This window comes from Sitophilus oryzae, unplaced genomic scaffold, assembly GCF_002938485.1.
Source record: "Sitophilus oryzae breed Bouriz unplaced genomic scaffold, Soryzae_2.0 scaffold_1274_pilon_pilon, whole genome shotgun sequence".
Classification (NCBI taxonomy): domain Eukaryota; kingdom Metazoa; phylum Arthropoda; class Insecta; order Coleoptera; family Curculionidae; genus Sitophilus; species Sitophilus oryzae.
This window is the reverse complement of record NW_022145920.1, coordinates 1,646,965-1,669,951: the sequence shown is the minus strand read 5'-3', so window position 1 is coordinate 1,669,951 and position 22,987 is coordinate 1,646,965. Positions and strand designations below refer to the sequence as shown.

The 22,987-nt window shown below is 31.3% G+C and overlaps 1 protein-coding gene across 3 annotated transcripts in view; it reads left to right on the top strand.

The window, feature by feature from the left end:
• The window catches only part of LOC115874318 (potassium voltage-gated channel protein Shaw-like), a 162,510-nt gene that overhangs the window by 115,884 nt on the left and 23,639 nt on the right, over positions 1-22,987 (top strand). For all 3 annotated transcript variants that reach the window (XM_030889425.1, XM_030889424.1, XM_030889423.1), the window contains exon 5: positions 12,749-12,881. In XM_030889425.1, the coding sequence (XP_030745285.1) occupies positions 12,749-12,881 (133 nt within the window). The remainder of the gene's footprint in view (positions 1-12,748; positions 12,882-22,987) is intronic.

The following is a 22,987-nucleotide window of genomic DNA, read 5'->3' as shown; positions in this document are numbered from 1 at the left end:
TATTTTGTAGTTAAGTAGTAGGATGAATTGAAGGGATAATTTAGTTATTTTTTCTTTTTGTTTGGTTAATTAGTAAGTTTGATCATTTTTTTAGTGTAAAGTACAAGAAGTAGTTGTGTAGTGTTTTTATAAGAGATTATATTCGTTTATTTTGTAGATGAGTGGTGAAGGTATTTGGGTATTTTTTCTTTTTGTTTTTCTTCTAATTGTAGTAATTCTATTAAGTATTGTGATTGATACACTATATCTTCTTTCAACTTCGTTGAAAAGTGCTTATCATATAATTTTGGTTTTCTGGTAGTAGAATATACGAAAAAAAAAATCTGATCAAATTTATTTTAAAATAAATTAATCGAGTCTTATTAATCAAATAAATCTAGTTAAATGATAATAATAGTTAGTTTCTAAATACTATACAGGGTGAGTTTCCTACGATGTTCGCTATGGGTATCTCGGAAACTACTGGAGACAGAGAGTCGGTTAAATGGGGAAAGAACTGCAGTTTTGTGGGGTTTTAAATATGCGCCTTTCGGATTTTTCGGTGAAGTTCAAGGCTTACTAGATATTACGAAAAAAAACAAATTTTGGCTATTTTAAAACTTGTCTCTAATTCTATTATAATCTACCGTATGATCGAATAAAAACGGCGTCAACGATGGCTATGAAATGAAGATTGTTGTCATTTTATATGTAAAATTATATGGAAAATATCATCGATCGTCATTTCATAGCCATCGCTGACGCCGTTTTTATTCGATCATACGGTATTTTAGACAAAAAGTTTTCAGATAAAAGTTGTAGATAATCACATAGCTAATGAGTTTGTGTTTTCTGTTTTTTTTTTCTAAAGCCTGTCATTTTTGACATATGACACAAACATTAAGTTTCTTTTTAAAATGGAAACCCTAGTTGGCCATGACTTCATAAAGAGCCCAATTCTTTAAGCTTTTCAGCGATATAGGTATAATATGTTTTTTTCGAAAAATTACAAGTTATAGCCAATTCTTTTCTTTCTTGGCTAATTCCCATACCAATAATACCATGCCAATTAGTTGTCATCAAAAATGTAAAAAGTTTTATGTTTTCAAAAAAAAATATCGTAAAATTGGTAAAGCACTCAATTTAGAATAAAATAATCTAAGAATGAAATGATTCTTTTATAAACCTGCATTAAATCAAATTAAAATAGGTATATAACTTTTTTTTAAATATTAATTAACAGCAATTAGCATTATCATAAATTATAAATAATGTACCAACATATCGAAATAATAATTTCTTTGTTAATTCGGTTTAGAATTCTTAAAATAACAGGCAAAAATAATCCACAATTTACAATAAAATAAAAGTTTCGTTTAAATTTCTTAATCAGCTGATCACTACTAAAGCTCGCAGAAACTCGGGGCTATATTATTACATTACTCTGAGGAAAATAACGAAAATAATCGATATTTTTGACTCCGCCTCGAAAGGTTCACGATTTGTCCTCCAGTTGGCAGCACAATTTGTCTAGTCGGTTGAACAACTTTAAGAATATATAAACAAGGGTTAAACCTAAACGGACGCTGCTTGTCAGAAGTTGTGTTTACAGTAATAAAAATTTGCCTAACAAAGAAAAAAATGCTTAACGTTTCGGAAAGTTTTCTCTTTCCGTCGTCGGAAGCAAAAAAAATATAAAGAATCAAGAAAAAAACAATTTAAAATATTTAAATTGAACTATTCGAGAACACTTTACTTTTTAAAACAGATACGTCTACAAGAAATCGTTGACGTTCTGTTAAAATGACATATTAAGTTAAACTTCAAAATTAACAATTACTACCTGATAACAATTACTTAATAAGGTAAAACCAAAAAGCCCAAACTTTCTGTATGATTATTTTTAAATTTTACGTGTGTTATGTTTATTTATATTATGTTCTTTAAAATCAAAGAAGCGATTGCCATACATTACTAACATCTACAGATGCATGAGCAATACATTTATTTTTATTAGATTGAATTAAAAAAGCCTCTTTTATTTTTCTTTTAGAGGCTATCGCTTCTTTCATTATAATTTTGGCGTTATTAAAATTTATTCTGTGCCCTGTGTCCCATGAATGCTGACAAATCTTAGATTTGTGAAAATCTCCCTTTCTTAAATATCATCTTTATGTTCTTTAATTCTAACATTTAAGGGTCTAGATGTTTCACCAATGTAAAATTTATCGCATTTACAGGGTATTTGGTATATTACATTTTTTGTTTGTTGTTCTGTATTTATTGGTTTAGTATGTGATAAAATGGATCTAAGTGTATTAAAGATTATAAAAAACTTAGTTTACGAATTAAAGTTGATATAATTATATATAGCTTGCTAAAAAAATCATGAAAATAGGGCTAAAAATAAGAAAAATTTAACATTTTAAATTTTACCAAAAATTTCTCCGTTGCGTTTTTTTTGCATTTGAGTAAATGACCAATTTTTTTTAAATGGGATACCCTGTATATTATCTTTTTTTATTTTTTGCCTTCTTATTGGCTTTCTAAAAATATAATATACTAGTTGAAGCCTGGTGCATCCGCCACGACATCAGAAAAAAAAATACTTTTTATTTTTTTTTAATTAAATGAAAAACAAAAAGTTCCGCGACGACAGTTTTTAAAGGAGCCAATTAGCTATCTTTTAGTAAAAAAAGCAACTTTCTCGAGCAAGTCGTTACTTCAGTAGAGAAGACACATAAACATTAACATTTTATATATGTAGATTATTCTATACTTATTCTCACGAACAAGGTAAACATGAATTATTTAACTTTTTTAACATAGGCATCCGGTTTAAATTAGGTAATCGAAACAATCAACTTATTTATTCGACGTCAAATTTTGTTTATTGGCTATTACACGCTAGTTTCTGTGAGTAGGTTTATTGCACAAGTGCATAAAAAATATCAATCTGATTAACAGCGTGTTATCTAAAAGCTGAACAAGTTTATTTTCGGTGCAATTTATTAAGATACACGATGGAATAGGATGGAAAGCAAAATTGTCTGGTTGAATTAAATAAAATAATAAGATCTACTCTTTTAAAGTAGGTTGATTTATGTTAAAAAGTTAAATAACGCATTTTTTTATCTTATTAATGAAAATAAAGTATAGAGTATATTATGATTTTAGACAGCTCAACAAAGTAAATAAAATAAAAAATATATAAGAAAAACATAAGTATGGGTTATATTTCGAAACTGATAGCTCCCAGCAAAAAGCTAGTTAATTAGTAATTAACTAGAATTTTACGCGAAAAAAGCTACGGAACGAAGCTACGGAAGTTTTCCCTTTTTAGATAAGTTAAAAGATAATCGACATAAGAAGGGGGTTGGCAACATTTTCAAATTCACCCTGTATTTTAGATCACAAGAAGGCTTGGACAGTCTGTGTATAGCAGCTTTAGTTTCATAAAAAAGTAGCAAAGTGATTGAAAACCGAAATAAAATACCCTGTACATTATCCTCTAGGTGACCTCTTCAAAATAACTGATGTTTATTTTTTTATGAGACTTACGTCTATTATTTCTTTATAGATATGCTAAACGTTAACTTATAACAGGAATTCATAACTGGATATGGTGAACACTTATAATTTAAATTTAATATTTATACTTCAGATACTTGTATGTTAGCTATAAGTTGCTGGATCTAAATTAATTTAAAATCCAATATGATATAGTACTGAAACTAACGTAAACATAAATTCAAATATTTATGTTAGTTAATCTATCGAATACAAAATTGATTAGAGTCCCTCGGCGTATACTTGTGCATTCTATTTTAACTTAAACTATTGGAAATATAACGACTTACATGAAGATCGGTACAAAAAGCTTTAAAATGTTATTTTTCTTCGACAGATATATTTGTGAATAGACATACAGATCGTCAATATATCTAAGTATGTTTTCCTGTATCATATCTCATCGTGTTGCATAGTAAAATTGTATTTTGTTCGCTACAAAGCGGAGAAAATGTCTCCCTTTATAAAATTTTATTCAAAAGTTTTACAGGGACATTATAATAACTAGCTTATATATTTTTCCATTTTCAGTTTATATAAACTTCAAAATATTTTAAAATATGATCCTCTCAGTTTATTTTTTATAAATATAATGGAACTAATGTATTGTTATGAATGAAATGATTATAAGAATAAAAAAATTAAACGTATCAGTTAAGGTAAAGTCTAATTAAATTTTATATAATCTGGAAATTTTTGTTGTTTCAGTACAAAATTTTTATATAGGTATTATGTGTTGATTATAAAATACTCAATTTCAGGAAAAAAACATGCATGCATCGTGCATGTCCGGAACTACTGTTAAATAAATGAAATACATACCGTATGATCGAAAAAAACGTCGTCCAGTTGGCTAGGAAATGACGATCGATGACATTTCCCATATAAATTTACATGTAAAATGACAGCGATCTTCATTTCATAGCCATCGCTGACGCCTTTTTTTCGAGCATACGGTATTATATGTGTGGCGACAGATTGTAATGTCAGAACCTAATTTGGAAAATATTAGAAGTATGTATGAATATAATTACGAGTTTTATAACTTCCTTATGGAACAATGCCAGAACATATAAATGGCATAATTGAGGAGCAGACTGCAAAGAAATGTATTTTGTCCTTTTTTTTTTAATTTTCAACTAAAGGTGGCATTGCAAACGACATACACGGAGTTACAATATAATGCCAGAAATGACGTGTTAAATACGTTTTACCCCATTCGAATTAAATGACGAAAATACCTCAGACTTTCTATGTACTGTATGTCCATGTCCTTGTGTGCTGTTGACATACTGCTGTTTGTTTGTCATTGCCAAATGAAGAATTTTTTTTTGTACTACAACTTCTCTATTTTTTGAATAATATTACTTAAAATAATGAATGGAACTAGGACTGGGGACCATGTAGTTGAAGATACGGACAGTGGCAGCAGAAAAATAAAGAGAAATTTGACGTCTAAAGGAGAGTCAACAGTTTTTTTCAGTTTTTTCAGATATCATCAGAACTAGATTTTTCACATGTAGGTGTACTATTTTTATGATTTTTTATCCATTTTTCAAGTAGTATGCTAGTTTTTCGGTAAGTTTCTTGCAAAAAGCGTGGCAGCTTTTCTTTGTTTGCCAAAATTCGTAAAAATGGACAAAATGCATCTAGAATGTCTGCTCCTCAATTAATTAATTTAGTTCTGATATAGGTGATCCCTTTTATAACAATCCAAAAATATTTTTATACCCTTACGCAAGAGTTCAAAATTATATAAATCCTTTATATAATTTTTAATGCTTTTAGTTAATATACAGAGTGTAAATAAATATGCGCGACAAAATTCAGGAGGTGGTTACATTTTTAAAAATGAGGGAGCTTTTTTACATATATGCTTTTCAAAAGATTTAACGTGCAAATTGATGCGAACGAATGCGAAAGAATCTGTCCTAGGCTTAATAAGATTACTAATATTGATAATATATTTTTGCTAATTAATTGTTCAAAGTGGAAAAATTATGTAGAGGCAAAGACGTTTCTAAATTGGCTGCTATGATGTAGATTTTTTTTATTGAACTGAAACTTCTTTACGTGTCCTGGGAGTAAAAATTCAAGGCCGTGACACATGAGCTAGTGGTAACGATGGAAAAAGTGGTAAGGACAGCCTACAGAAATACGTAGTGACGCGACGTCACTTTGTGAGCAGTCCACATGTTTATCAAAAATATCGATATTTTAATACAAATTATGTGAAAGTAAATCAAATTATTACGTGTAAAAAGCTATTTGTTACACATAAAACTATTTGTTACACGCAAAAATTATTTTTTACGTGTAAAAAACTATTTGGTAGACGTAAAAAATATTTTTTTGGTTTATTACTGTTTCAACATTTCAAACTATACTTTTCCAATCATGTCCTTCAAATCCTTCAATTTAACAGGCTGTTAGTAAGAAGTTTCACACACAAATATGAGCGCACAAATTTTTTTGATAATTAATGGGGAGATAAAAATTATACTTAAACATTGCAAATGAAACCTGCAATGTTTGAACATCTTGTAAGGACATCCCATCAAAAACATTGAATGTAAAAATGCCAAATCTCGCAACGCAATTTTTCCACTACAAAAAGTTGTGAGATCACATATAAAACCAAGCCAGTTTATTCTATTTAGTTTCTATTAAAGCACCTATTCAATATAATTGTTATAAATTTTAATTATTAATATTAGATATCTTTATTTCTATAATAATTATAAACTCTGTGTAAGAAATATAATAATAATTATAATAACTTCTTCTAATTTTTTGTCGACTGGATAGATAGTTGCCGGTAGCGCCCAGACGCCTAACTTTTAATTCCTAAAGATATTTATAAAATCAGAATGTAAAAATATTTTATTTGAAAACTTCTTGATTTTATAAAGGCCTCTTTTCGAAAAAAAAACATTTAAGCCCTGTATAATAGATACTTTCCTTCATATATTTAATAAATTATTAAATCAGACTTTTTGAGTGAATCAACCTTTTACTTTTTTTTAAAGCACTTTAATTAATTATTAATGTATATTGCCTTTTAATTTTATACCATCAAAACTTTTGATGCAGCAAACATATTACTACATGCTAAGATTCAAAGTTATTAAGTAGAAGGATTATATTTATGCCATCCTGGTTTAAGAAGTTACATATGAGTATATTCTAGTATAGCGAAATAATTAGAGAATAAAATGAAACCTAGGAAAACCATACCTCTTTGTTTGATCAAACAAAGATATTAAAGCTATATGATTGATCTGTATGTTGGAATATTTATAGCATTGCACAAGGACTTGAATACTACTTTTTTAATCCGATTTTTGACAGTTGATCCTATTTTTAAAGCCTACAAGAAGAAACCTACAATTTTTTTTAATAAATGTTTTATCTCAAAAAATATACAATTTAAAGCCCCTCCAATCATTTAAACCATTCAGTTTTTGATGCTTTACATATCAATCTTCTTTCAAATTTCAATTGTCATACTTTACAACCATTTTTTAGGTGCTTCTCCCAATAACATTCAAGAAAACCCTCAAATTACTTTTGATATTTTAGATCGCTATGAGAATCAACGTAAAATTCTCGAAATTGGAGAATTTTCCTTTAGCACAGTTTCACCTGAGGATGTTTTTAAAACCGTTGGCCTTCTGAGGAGCAATGCCATGGGTTCAGATAACCATGCCTTGAAAATGCTGAATTATCTTTTTCCTACACTTACCGAATATTTAACACACATTGTAAATACCTTTATTCCATTGTTCCCCTAACCAAACGGTTAGGGGAACTTTTCCTGACGTTTGGAAGCAGGCATATATGATACCTATACCTAAAAATAATAACCCTACGAAAATTTCACATTTTAGGCCTATTAGTATTTTGCCAACCATTTCGAAAGTACTGGAGAAAATTATTTCACAGCAAGTAAGAGAATATATATCGCAAACTAATATTCTACCTCCTATTCAGTCCGGATAAGTTCCACAGCATAGTACATGTACTGAACTAAAAGTTTCGGACGATATTTTCACTGCTACGGATAAATGTTTGATTACTTGTTTAATTTTACTCGACTATATATAGTAAGGCGTTTGATAATTTAAACCACTCTTTATTATATAAAAAGTTATATTATCATGATATATCTAAAAGAGCTGTACAATTTTTGCAAAATATCTTTGGCTTAGAAAACAAATAGTCAGTGGCGTTAGCCTAAAAATATTTCAGTGCCGGACACCAGCACCAAATTTGGCACACGCTTTCTAGAGATAATAAGGCTTCAAAAATTGGTGGGAGACAATCTCCCGCATCTTCGGATCATCCTTTGATGACGTCGTCAAAATGGCTGACCAAATTTTTAGCATAAAATTGGATTATCACTTGTAACTTTGTTAATATTTAACCGATTTTATTAGCTCATTTTAAAGCTTGAATAATTTGCTAAAAAAACTATATTCAGTTTTTTTTGTAGGAGGGGTTTGGTTTGGTTTGGTTGAATGAAAAATGACGGTTTTATTCTAAACAAATTGAAACGATAAAACAACAAAACAAAAAAATTGTTTATTACGTACATTACTCTTAATTTTAACTATTTTTTGCCCCCCTCCCCCCATCGACACCCCCCTCTCCCTTGCCTTGTCTATGAAATGTTACAAATTTGTTTTGAAAGCAAAATAAAACTTTTTATTTGAAGAAACAAAATGTACAAAAAATAAATATTTTTTAAATATTTATTTTTTCTACACTCCTCTTAAGTCTTTTCTTTTTTGTTCCTGTCCACCCCTCAAACCCATATACACCTAAAAATTTATCAAAATGTATAATGTATATATGTATAGTATTATAGCGTTTCTAGATTTTCTATAGTATTATATGTATTTAAAGTATTTTCCTAAAAATGACTTCAGAAGATACATTTCTCAAGCTAAAAATAACTTTTGCGATAACATATTTCTTAAACAATAAAAATAAATCTAAGATTAATATTAAAGTAATACCTTAACACTAATTTTATTACTAAAAAATAGTAACTATATGTACAATATTCCCAAGCAAAAGAAAACTTCGCGGGTACATGACATTTACAGAGCATTGTCCAGCCCTCAAAATTCCTCTGAATCTTCCTAAAAAATGAATAAAAATGTTCCTAAAAATAACTTGAGAGGATACTTTTTTAAACTAAAAATTAACATTAACCTAACTTCATATTAATTATAATTATAAATAGTAACTAATAATAATATGTATAATATTCCCAAAAAAAGAAAACTTCACGGATGCATGGCCTTCGCGTTTACAGAGCATTGTATTGTCCAGCTCTGAAAGTTCTTCTGAATTCTCCTAAAAAATAACTAAAAATGTTCTTAAAAATAACTTGGGAGGATACATTATTAAACTAAAAATAACTTAAAATTAACTTAACTTCGTTATAATTAAAACCTCGTTATAATTAAAAATAGTAACTAATAATAATATGTACAATATTCCCAAATAAAAGAAAACTATTCGCGGGTACATTGACCTTCGCATCTGCAGAGCATTGTGCACCTTAAGGTATTTTTTACACAACGACATTTTGAAGTACATCTTTTGGTGCATTTACAGGCGATAAGCTCTTGTAATTTTTCCATTGAAGTATCGGAACTTGTAGACCAAAGTGGTTCAAATTGATCCCCAACCGCCTGGATTTAGCTGCTCTGCATCTCGTTGAAAGCAATTTCTCCACACGAAACACTGCAGAATTGCTCTTTTAAAATGATTTAGCAAAACTTCACACGTTGGCGTAATATGTTCGATGGAACGGTTATGTTGGCAAAAAAGAATTCGCCTTGCTTCATTTACAGTTTCCGCAGTGCTTTGAATGATATATAAGTACCACAAATCTTTGAATAATCATAAAAGTTTTTCTCGTTTTGGAATATAGTCTCGGTGCAGGGTATGTTCTGAAATTTAAGAAAAGCTTTATCTACTTCTCTATATGACATCCATGTTTTCCATGCTGTAGTTTTGCGGATTCCCCTAAAACCTGAAACAGTATCTGCCCCCGAAAAAGCATGAAAGAAGGGAAGCAAGTTTGAAACACCAGGTGAAAGTTTTTGCTGAATTTGGTGAACTGGAAGGTACTGTAGAGTTTTCCCGTTCCATATTCAACCCATGTTCTCTAACATCGGAAAAGCATATATTGCAAGAACAACTACATCGCTATCTACTGTTTTTATATGTAGTAATTTTGGTATGTCCTTCAAAGGTGGAAGCGTGCCATACATGTAGTAAGAGTCGAGCATCTGCTTCTTCATGAAATGTTGGGGAAATATGATTATAAGAAACCCCATTATCGGAACTAATGACCAAGTTCTCATATGTGCAGATTATTTTCTTTCCAATCGGTACATCCATCTTTACTAAGTTTTGAGCCAAAAACCAAAACAAGTCCTGTTTATTTTGGCTGTGTGCCAAAAAGGAATTAAAATTTTTGGGAATTACTACATTGGACTTTATGCTTACCCTATCTTCAGAACCTCTCGCCTCCCTTGTCCCTGTTTTTAAGCTTTCCGGGATATACTGATCAAAAACAGTATCAACCCTATCTACCGTTGCAAGTCTTGACCCTGTATAACTTTTTGGGTCAAATTTCAATTTGGTTTAACATACAATAGTTACTGTAATTAAATATTAGCCTATACAAGGTCAACTAAAATTTAGGTAGCTGTTATCGTAATTTAAAATTTACTTTTCATTTTCACAATATGTGAAATATGTCAAAATCCTCAGATTTTAGGCATATGCTTCTTTAATAAAACTCAGCTTTATTTGTTTCCTAGAATCTGAAAATCAATTAATATATATGGTGTTCCATTAGAAAAAACACAACTTTTATGTGTAACTTTTTTTGTATAACTGTATTAAACTGTATTAACTGTATAACTGTATATATTTTTATAAAATGCTTTCAGTTAACCTACATATGCTGCCAAAATTTTATTTCGATATAAACTACCGTTCTACTTGGAGGTTCCGCGGCGTATGAGAGGCGCCACCCTGTATTTCGATACTGACTTAAGATTTTCAACACATGTTAAACATATATATTAAAAAAATCATATATGAAATTTAAATTACTTTATAAATACAGAGACATTCTTAGCACACTAATTAAACTCCGTTTATACGACTCTCTAATTCTTTCACTTATTTCATATTGTGACGTAGTTTATTGGCCTGTTCTGTGTCTAGTTGATCGGCATTCATTACAAAAATTAGAGAGCGCTTGTGTAAGATACTCTTATAACTTACGGAAATTTGATCACATATCGGAGTGCTTTAGGGAGTCTCACTGGCTTAATTATTGAATAATGTAGATCCTTAATCATATTTCTGTAATAGCTTGATTATTCATTTTACTACTCTTTTCTTACTTATTTTGTTTGGATGGTTGCGTGGAAGAGCACAAATATAAAATATATGAACTTCCTAAACCCAGCGTGGCAATATTACCGACTACTTAATATCTTTTTATATGTTACAACGTAAAATATTCGCTGCAACGATAGTTTTATTGAGGTTATAAAGTTAAGGCAGTCAAATTGTGATATACATGGCAAATAATTTTAAAATATTTATAAATATTTAAAAAATAATGGTGTTTATATAGAATTCTATAAGAAACACAGTAAATGGTAAAAGAAATAGGGGTTGCTATTTAACATTTTAGGGGTAGGTGCCCTGGGGGTCAAGGGGTTGAAAGTAACACGACAACAAATGCTTCAAAAATTGTCCCCCTTGATATGTAAATTGACGTGTTTCGCCAAATTTTCATACTATCATCGGTAGAGGCAATATTAAATACTGTTCATTTTCTCACCCTGTATACACGATGTTAAATTTAAAAAAAACATCACGTTTCTCTTACACTTTTTTGAGCCACCCTAGAGAAGTTAAAGTATTTTCCTGAAATACGATCTATTACATACTTTAGGTTTGCACCAAATTCTCAAGTTTTTTTTCTATGAGCTCTAGATGCCCGACGCACTATTGTTGGACCCTGTATAACGTATACGTATTATTTTGTGCAAATTAACATATATTTTTCTAAAATTATTTACAGGGGATATAACTGTATGTTTTCGTTCTAGATGGAAAAATTCATGTGATATTTTTATTGGCAACTACTGCAATCTCTGTACAACGGCCAATATAAGCATCAGTGTTTATGTTTTATATTTTGTATCAAGTATTTATTAGTGATGGGAATAATCGAATTATTTTCACCATCGAATAATTAGTAATAATTCATATTTCACAATCGAATTATTTAGTAGTATTATAAATTTAACCTAAAAATAAATTCGTCCCAGCTAGTGCTCGTCTAGGGGCTATTTTAAACAAATTCTGAACCATTGCCATATCTATATTCTATCACTGAATAAAAAATAAAAAAAAATATTCTTTATTCAATGTATTCTATTAACTGTGCCGAAGGCGTTTAATAAATTAAACCATAATTTAAAGTTTTAAATTTAAAAGTGCCGAGTTTATGATTGTTTCAATTCCTATTGAAAATCTCATATCTAAAATAAAAGCTTCTTCTAAAACGATATAAGTATGTCCTTGCTTACGTGCGGTTCGTATTTCTTTTTATTTTATCAGTTGCAATCAATAATTAGTTACATAAAAGAAGAAAATTAATTTTAGTGTTCGGCAGGTGTTCGGTGAAATTTGGGTGAGATGGAAATGAACCAAATAATAGTAGTATTCTTTCGTTCTGAACGAAATGAAAATTTTCACTTAAACTGATATATTCCTACGTGGTATAGGAAATAACAATGATTTCTGGATTTTTCTACATCGGATCGTTCCTTTCTTTGTCCATTCCCTTTATAAATCAGTTTAAGTGAAAATTTTCAGTTCGTTCAGAACGAAAGAATACTACTAATAGTACTATACTAATTACTAATATTCGTATTCGTCCATAAGAGGTTATGTTTTATGTTTATTTGTAATTCGGTTACCACAGATATAATATAAAATACTACTAATTTTTATCTCGATTATATCGAAAAAGATAATTCGAATTAGTTAGTTTTAATTTACTATCGAATTAGTCGTATTATTTAATTCAAATTTTCCCAACACTAGTATTTATATTTTATTAAACTAAAGACGAGTTTATTTTTAGGCATTCTCCAGGACTGAAAATACTTATTCACACTTTCAAAGCGTCAGCGAAAGAATTGGCACTTTTAGTGTTTTTTCTTGTATTGGGAATTGTCGTGTTTGCAAGTTTAGTGTATTATGCTGAAAAACTACAGGTATGTTTAGGATAATTATTTTACAGAAATTTAGTATTAAGTAACATTTTATGAAAGATTACCATTTTATGTCACATTATATTTATGAATAAAGTGAATGGCTTTCGTCACCTATCTGTTAGATATATTATTATTTGCATAATGAAATGCAATAAACAAAAACAATAATTCCATATATACATATTTTAATTTGATTTAAATACTTTCCAATTTTTTTTTATAGGTACTCTTTAATTTTCTTTAGAATTCAAATCTGGATGTTTCATATATATTTAATTTAAAGTAGGTAAACTAATTTATTATTATTAATTATGTAGTTTTCGAAAATAATAATTTTGTTCTCGAGGCTTAGTTGTATTAATATGGTACGTATACATTGGTGCGCTGCGCCGCGAACGCGCGGAGCGCGCGCAGAACTTTGGCCCCGCGTTAATTGTTTTAACGAACATCCCGCGATCCATAGAAATCTCGCGAACATTCGTTTCGTCGTTAATCATGTCTCTATCGTCCGAGAAGAACTACGCAATTTTAGTGATGAGTAGTGCGACTCTTTAAACACTCCATTAATAAACAATATTTAAAGAAAAAACACAAAAAAGGGAATTTATTCAAAGAAAATACAAATGGTCATTGATAAATACGCGTGGAATGCGCGCGGTGTCTTCACCGGCCGCACAGTGGGGTATTTGACACAGATATTTGATCGAAATTTTTTTATGTAGACTTTATATAAATTATTGCTATTTTCAATTAAAGAGGAAATAATATGAACAAAATAAAGGATAATTCGTCGATTCTAAAAAATGAAAGAAAAATCACTGTTCCAGTGTTTCCACGGTCAATGCCACTAATGTCAGTAGTAATATCGCAACTAATACTACTAATGCTACGACTGATCCGCGAGCAATGCCCATACCACTAAAGTCGCTACTAATGCCAAATTGTGCTATACTGCTAATGACACTAACGCGATCGCTTTGTACACAACAATGCTACCGCGGTTTACACCTGGCATTAGTATATCACTGATTGGCAAATTAGAGGAAACCAAGAATGTTTTTCTCATTTTATCAGCAAAGTCGCAAAAAGTCGCAGTATTTTATTTTACTGTATGAAAGCCCAATGTTTACTAAGTAAAACGTATATAGACAATATGCTGAATTCTTCGAAATGCGCAACTAAATTTCTAAGTATAATAAAAATGTCACAAATTTAATCAAATTTTCTGAACGCCTAACTTTTAGTTGCAAAAAAAATCGTTAGTATAGAGAATATCAAAATAAATAATACGTTTTTGTAGAATACATACCTGCAGCTTGCTGAGCCATTTTCAATCACAACAATAATATAAACCTAAAAAGAGCACAAGAACAACAACAATTTATAATTTTAAACATAAAATTTAGCCATTTACTTCTTATCTGTGAGAAGTAACAACTTTGACGTTTCGTTGAAACAAATGAATGCAACTAAACACACCCATAGCAACGCCATTCATGGCAGAGATGATTTAACTTATCATTTATCTTTTTAGGAAAATCTTAAACACATTTGCTTTTTCGAATTTCGATCACCTTTTTCATGCTAATACCCCACCGTGGGCCGTCCCAATTAAACAACGAACATAGAAAGCATTAAGTAACGCCATGACACCTATTGCACTTATTGTCATACACATGCCAGTAGTCGAAACACTAGTGTAGATTGACTTTTTTTAAACGATAACTTTTTGTTAACTGGACGGTTACTTATTAGGGAACAGAATGGCAACACTGTTTACATTGCAAACGAGTACTAAGCTAAGCTGCCGACTCGTACCGTTGCGTCGTCTCTCGACGAGCGGTCCGAGATTACCATATTTCAACCATAAAGCTCTTGCCGCGAGTAATAAACAAATTAACAAATTGTATGTATTTATTACATTAGATTTATTACATTAGATTCATTACATTAGATTTATTACATTAGATTTATTACATTAGATTTATTACATTAGATTTATTACATTAGATTTATTACATTAGGTTTATTACATTAGATTTATTACATTAGATTTATTACATTAGATTTATTACATTAGATTACTTAGATTATCAATGTAGCGTTGATTGAAAAAGTAAGAACATGCGCAACCTTATGGGCGATTTCGTGGCACAAAACCTGTCCGAGATGTAGCTATCGATACCGTCGCCGCTAGTCAACCTGTCCGAGATTTAGTTTAGCCCTGCGCCCCTGCGCGCTGATAGTCGTTTACAACCTTTGATTTACAGCGCAGCGGATAAAGAGTTACTGTACAGTAGTTCTAATTTGAGTTGACAGAGTGGGTGGTTACTGAGGACAGTGTTGCCAGAATTACGGATTAATTCGTAGGTTTACGGATTTTGGTACAGTACCTTAATGATACGGATTTTCTATCATTAAACAGTTTAATATAATATTATATGATAGAGCAAATAAAACAAATATGATTAAATAAAGAACGGCGTCAGAGTTTGCTTGGAAATGAAGATTGCTGCTATTTCATAGGTAAAATATTTTGGCAAACGTCAACAATTCGTCATTTCCAATCCAAATAAACGACTTTTTTCGATAATACGAAATATTCAGTACCTATATAAAAGAATTTTTATTTTTATTGTTTATTACCATTAATAAATTTTCAATACACACGAATAGATTTTCAATACGTACCGGACATAACGCAGATTTTTCATCCAAAGATATTGTCGTCAAACGTATTACAGATATTACACATTTTAATATGGCAACACTGTCGCTTTCAGTTCGACACCTTCTTCGATATGCCTTCGCTAGCCGAATTAGAGAAAATGAGTGTTTTATGCGTTAGCAGCAGAATCCGCAAAACCAGTAGAGGCTCTACTGTAGAGCACTTGAGTCGTAATTATACATGTGATTTTAATTGAAAAAAATTAATATATTTTATGCAATGCATATGTTTTTCTCATGTACCCTTCATATATACATATTTTATTATTTATCGGAGTGTGTATTATAGTAGTAGAGCGAGTAATATAGTAGATACTTCTTATTAATAATTTACCATGAAATCTAAAGAGCTATTTGTCCTTTAGGTTACGTGATATTTTAATATGAATGGATCACCGTTTGTTATACTTAATTTTCTACCTAAAAATTCTACTATTCTCTTCAGCTAAAAGTTAAAACTGCTAATTTAATATTATATTAAAATTTCTATAAAGTAGTATTAATTTTATTTGATTTTTTTTTTCAAGACAGATGCATTAGTGTGCAAAAGCAAAAGCATCTTAAAATTAAACTATAATAAAACTATTTCTTTTAAATGGTTGTACTGCAAAATTATATATCCTTGAAAAGCAATTTTAACAGTCAATTTTTTAAATAATATGCATAGGGTTTAATTTAAAATTATAATTAAAAAATTGAGAAGATTTTGGGTAAGTTTAGAAGAAAGCGAAATTGATTCAACTATAATATTATAATTACTTAATATTTTTCTACAACTGTAGAAATTAAGTCATTTTATAACAAAGCACTGGAACTTCTCCTTTTGATATATATTCCTAAAGTTAATTTCTAACAAAACAAATTATATTAATATAGGTACATCTGAAACTTTTATAAACTAAACTCTTTTATAAACTAAACTCTTTTATAAACTAAAAAGTATAATGGAAAAATTAATAATGACGTTGAATATTTTCTGTTGAAATTAATTTTAATATGATTTTAGATCAGCGTTCTGAATTATTCGAGAGCCGTCAAGTATTTCTCTTTGGTTTGATGAGAAAAATTTGCCCGCGCAAGTTTCTATTGTTTCCGTTCAACGGCCACGTAATTTAATACTGTTCTTTTACTACAGGTTATAAAAGGAATTTTATTCCTTTACTTAAATAATAAAATGTTAGGAACGTCCTTTAATAGTCTGTTGCATTTAATTAATTGATAACATATACAGGGTCGCTGATATGTATGGAAACGGTGGATTATTAGGTAAAATATAAAAGGTACCGCAAAAAGTTAAATATAAAAGTTATAGGGTTTTTAAAGATCTATTAGCGGGTAATACATTCAAGTAAACAGGGTCGGTCATAAAGTTGTGGCACATCAAGGTTTAATTTTTTTAATTGGAACCACCTGTATATTATTGCATATTTCGGTTCTTCCTTCAATTCTAAGCAAAAATCGAGATACACATAATGTACCTCAAACCAACCGTTTCCGAGTTATTGGCTTTTTGAAAATATCACTTAAACAATTCGATATTTAATTAATTTCGATGTGTTCGGTTTCATTATTTAACGATGCCTATTAACTATAATATATATAATATATAAGTCCGGTTCTACAGCGTGATCCGCCTTCCGGTTCTTTGCTGCCATTGCCTTCTGTCCATCCAGTCATCGGCTTGTAAACTGCGCAATGACATTGCCTTTGTTACCCCCTTTAACCATGTCTCTCGGGGTCTTTCTCGTTTTCTTTTTCCAGTTTGGATCCATTTCATTATATTCTTTGGTAGCCTTTCTTCTCCCATTCTGTTTACATGCCCATACCAGATTAATTGTTTTTTTTGGATTTCTTCTATGATGGTTATCTCTTTCTTCGTTATTCTTCTTATTTCTTCATTTCGCACTTTTTCCAATTTTGATTTTCTTGCCGATCTTCTGAGGAAGTCCATTTCAGTTGCTAAAAGCTTTCCTTCCATAGACTTGCTCATCTGCCATACTTCAGCGCCATAAGTAAGTGTGCTCTTAACTATAGTGTCATATATGTGGGTTTTTGTTGTGGTATTTATATTTTTTTGCCAAAGAATATAATTTAGTGCCACTGTAATGTTTCTAGCTTTGTTGATTCTATTATTGATGGTATTGTCGCTTTTTCCATTATTATGTATGTTGGTACCTAGATATGTGTAATTCTGTACATGATTTTATTTTGTTTCCGTTTTCCATTTCTAGGTCTTGTCCTTTGTTGCCTACGCATAGATATTCTGTCTTTTTAAAATTTATTTGTAAACCCCATCTATCATACTCCTCATTTAATTTTCTAAACATGTACTCAATGTCATCTACATCTCGGGCCAGTATTACTTGATCGTCGGCGTAGTGAATGGTATATATTGTTTTATTTTCGAGTGGTATGCCCATTCCACTACATTTTCGTCTCCATTGTTCCAGTGCTGCATCTAAGTAAATATTGAATAAAATTGGAGATAGACCACATCCTTGTCGGAGGCCCTTACTTATATTAAATGATGTTGTGAGTTCGGCTCCAATTTTAACTCGTGCTAGCGGGTTCTTGTAGATTTCCTTTATTGCTTTTATTAGGGTAATATTTATTGGTGACCGGTCGAGTACGTGAAAAAGTTGTTTTATTGGGATAGAATCATACGCTTTGGTTAGGTCTACAAAAATCATGTGTATCTCTCCACCTATAGCTAACACTTTTTCACTCAGTTGTGTTATGCAGAAAATATTATCTACCATTAAGCGACCGGCTCTGAAACCCGACTGCTCTTCTGTCAAAATTCGGTACAAATCATAGTCGTTTGTTATTAATGTGCTAAGTATTTTTCCATAGAGTCTATACAATGAACAGTTAACAGAAATACCTCTATAATTCTCACATATGTTAATTGCGCCTTTTTTATGTATTGGAGTTATCCATCCTTCGTTCCATTCCTGTGGTATTTGTTGACCATTTATACAATTTTCAAAGAGTGTTTTAATAATATTGTGAAGTTTTGGTGTGCCACATTTTATTAATTCATTGGGGATTCCTCCTGGGCCGGCTGATCTTTTATTTTTAAGTTGGGTAATTGCCGTTTTGAATTGATTTAATTCGATGTTAACTTTTTCACCTTCTAAATTAAATGGTAGTTCTTCTGGTTGTAATTTATATTCATCTCTGTGTTCATTTAACATTTTTTCGAACTATTCCTTCCAGCTATCGTTCGCAATTATACATGAAGTTTTAGCTTGGTCTTCTTATTATTTCGAAAGGAATTTATGAATTTCCACGATTCTGATGTTCTTCTTCCTCCTATGTATAATACTCCTATTAACTATAATACTTATACCTCCTCTTAACTATAATACTTAATAATATTTGACATTAGTTTTAAAGTTAGCATTCATAGATGTATAAAATAAGATTATATAAAATCTCAAAATTACAAAATTTTCGTTTAACATTTCAAAATCAAAATTTCATATTTGGGAAATTGTTGAATTTACGTACATTATGTGTGTATTATGATTATGTACAGGGTGTCCCACTAAGAATAGCTCTCGGCTGTATCTCGGAAAGTATTAGCCGTAGCGGCTGCAGAAAGAAATATTTATAACTTAAGAGGCTATTGGAAATTGCTGGAAATTATTTTCAAGTTTGTAGAACGACCGCTAGGGGGCGCAACTGCAACAAAAAATAAGAAAATAGAGTTTTTACACAATTTTGCCTAGACAAGGTGTACTATAAGTAACAGCTTCATAATCTTCAGTAAATTTTGAATATTTTTTGTTAGAGCCATTTTCCCCTATCTACCAAAATAAAGTGGTGGGGGAAGGTTAGATCTGTTTTTATTTGAATATTAATAACTCTGAACTGGATGATCGGAATCCAACAAGCGAGAGCTCGTTTAAAAGAGCGTTTCTTACTCTATATTGTACCATATAAACAATAATAATAAGCTTTTGAACGTAGACGCTAGGGGGCGTTGTCTTACAATTTAACAAATATTGAGCGTTTTTTCAAAAAAATTAAATGCAATAGTATATGTAGTGTTAGCTGATAGTTAAAAGAGGAGTAAAAGCTTAAAAAGTCAGAAAAAACCGCATCTTGATATCTTCTTTCAAACAGAAGATATTAGCCAAATTATAATAAATACCAAAAAATAAGCCCCGTAATTACCTTATTTTTACAACACGGTATCAGTAGCCCTCTTGATTATGCCCATTCTAACCTAAAAATAAGATAGAAAACAGTTAGTTTATTTTAAAATCGACGATATACCCCAATATCATAATATCAGATGTATTAGTATCTAATAATTAAGATATTAATAATAGTGAACAAGAAACGATTCAGTGAAGTCATGGTAGGCTTTGGAAAAAAGTTACTTTTGACGTAATAGTATAAACGTCAAATTGTTATTAGATCAACATTTTGATAGTCTTAGCAGCGTTTTTTATCTTTTGATTACTTCTTCAAAATGCCAACAACTTCAACTACTTCAAATAATAAAGGCAAATTACGCAAAAAGCAACTTTTTTCCAAAGCCTACCATGACTTCACTGAATCATCGTTTCTTGTTCACTATTATTAATATCTTAATTATTTGATATTAATACTTTCGTTCTTATCAACGAACCCTCGTTTGTTGGATTCTGATCATCCAGTCCGGAGTTATTAACATTTAAATACAGATAGATCTAACCTTCCCCCTCCACTTTATTTTAGCAGATAAGGGAAAATGGTTCTAACAAAACAACCCAAAATTTACTCAAGATTATGAAGCTATTATTTATAGTACCCATTATCTAGGCAAAATTCTGTAAAAAATGTATTTTCTTATTTTTCATAGCAGTTGCACCACCAGCGGCCGTTTACAAATTTGAAAATAATTTCCAGCAATTTCTCATAGCCCCTTTAGTTATAAATATTTTTTTCCGTAAGCCGAGATACAGCCGAGAGCTATTCTTAGTGGGACACCTGGTACATGTTGTATTATTCAACAATTTCCGAATTATTGTAATAAATAAAAATGGAAAACATAATTTTTACTACATCACAAGCAAATAAAAATTAATATTTAGCCAAGAGTCATCGTTCACTCAAAATTCAAGATTTCTCTGGACAGTGCCCAGCGGTACCAGGGGGAGCGGCACTCCCGGGCACCCCTGTAGTTACGCCAATGGTTAGTACTCAGTTACTTTATGAACCTGTGTGCAAAATTGCATATTCTTAGGAGTGATTTTAATTATATTTTGTTAAAAAATATTACTCCTAATTTTACCCCCTCAGAATATAAATTTCCTATGTTCAGGTTTCTTATCTTCAGGAGTATTCTTATTATGTTCAGGTCAGGCGATGCAACGCAATTATAATTTCAATAATTATCACTAACGTTGTATTTAATTAATGTTAACATGTTAATATAAAAAATATAATTAATTTTTCTTAATAAAGACAAATTTCCAATTTTACAGAATAAATAAATAATTGGTATGTAAATAGGAGAACATTTAACATAAGCAAAATATGAAACCTTTTTAAGGTTATGAATAAATAAATCATAAAATATAGAAATACTCTTAAATCATGTTTAATATAGATTTCAAAGAAATATACTTAGATGTTTTTTGAATTGGTTTTTAATTTTAATAATTAGAAACAAGGTGACAAAAGTGTCAAGAGTTCATTATTTAACCAACTTTAGCAATTTTATTATAAAAAATATAAACACAAGTTATATTTGCGGAGGGTATTAAAAGCATATACAGATTTTATACATACGGATGTATACTGACTGAGCTGCCTTAACGTCATTCCTGCGAGATTAGCTTTATGCATTGAAAGGGCGTCAGAGTTTGTGAGGATTTGACCTAATCCTGTGTATCAGAATGTCTGCATGAGGGCGTATTCATCCTTTGGGATACTTTATCTCCCGGAATATATTCCGGAACTTATTATACAAACGAAATGATTATTATTCCGTGCGAAGTAATTATCTAGTTTATTTAGACTGGGGGTTGAAGAGGGAATATGACTGATTTTTATCATAAATGTTGAAAAACAAATTGAATCAATTTTGATATTTCAAACAAAGAGCAAAACAGGATGTCTCAATCTCATCCAGGATTTTTGGAATTAAAATTCATTGGACCACAATTTACTTCTATACAAAACTGATTTATTTGTCCGCCAGAGGGCATCAAACTTTAAAAAAATTCAGATATTTTAAGAACCGTTTTTCGATTTGAATGATATTTTGGGTGTCTGTGTATTGCTAAGTGCTTTAGCATTTGGTTTTCAAAAAATTCCAGAAAAGGTACGGGAAGGGTGAAAACTACCCCCACCCCTCTTGCCCTAGGAGATGCAAGACCTTGTCGTTGGTGGGGAAGCTCCTTGTCAGGTGCTGGAGGAATCTTCTCTAGCAGGTATACATCCGTAGCGCTCTAAGAAGCATCATGTCTAATCCTTGTCCTTGGTTGTAGTGTCGTGGCCAGGGAATTGCATAAAGACATATAACGATGCTGGACGGGGCTACCTCTGTCCTTCATACCAGGCACCCTCTACTGACTCTGGTCGTGTCTCGCGGATAGAGGGTGTGGGGGGGGGTCTTGGCTTAACCGCCTGAACCAAGAGGAGACAACCTCACCAAAAACCTAAATCCTACGATGGCGGGACCAGGTCAAAGGGATGCGTGGCTAGATAGAGGGCTAGCCATTACTGGCCTCAACCTTGGGGCATCAGGGGGCGCACCATTTTATTTACCCCTTACTTCTGCATGCGGGGCTCTGTAGAAGTGGACCGACTATCCCTAGCGACTCGTGTGAACACTATGAGATCTAGTATTAAAAACACCACCGGTGAAGCTGTGGGGAAGCACCCTAGCGACACTGGGAACATTACAAATGAAAGTTCCAAGGGACCACAAAGGAAACTACAGGAGGGGCGGCATCCTCCATAAGTGGCACACAAGTTACCACCTTCTCCGGCTAGGGTCGGGAGCCTACCTCTAGACCCAATAAGCGACATAAGACATAAGCTACCGTTTCGTCTACCCGGCCTGGATCAACCAGGCGGGCTAGACGATCCTCTGAGAGTAGGTCTTAGCGGAGTAGAAGCACGGAGATACCTCCGACTGCTCCGCTAAGACCGGAGATACCTGAAGACTTCTCCGAAAAGGGGAGGGTAAAGAAACTAAGAAACAACCTGACTCATCTCCATCAAAGGGTAAGAGAGGGAGCAAGAACCTCTCACCTCTTCTCGGGCAGGGAGAGAAGAAGCCAGGATGGAAAGCCGTCCAACACCGGGAGGCAAGCAGGGACGTATCACCAGCTTTGCCGCTATTGCTGGACAAGTGAAAATGGCGTGCTGCCAAA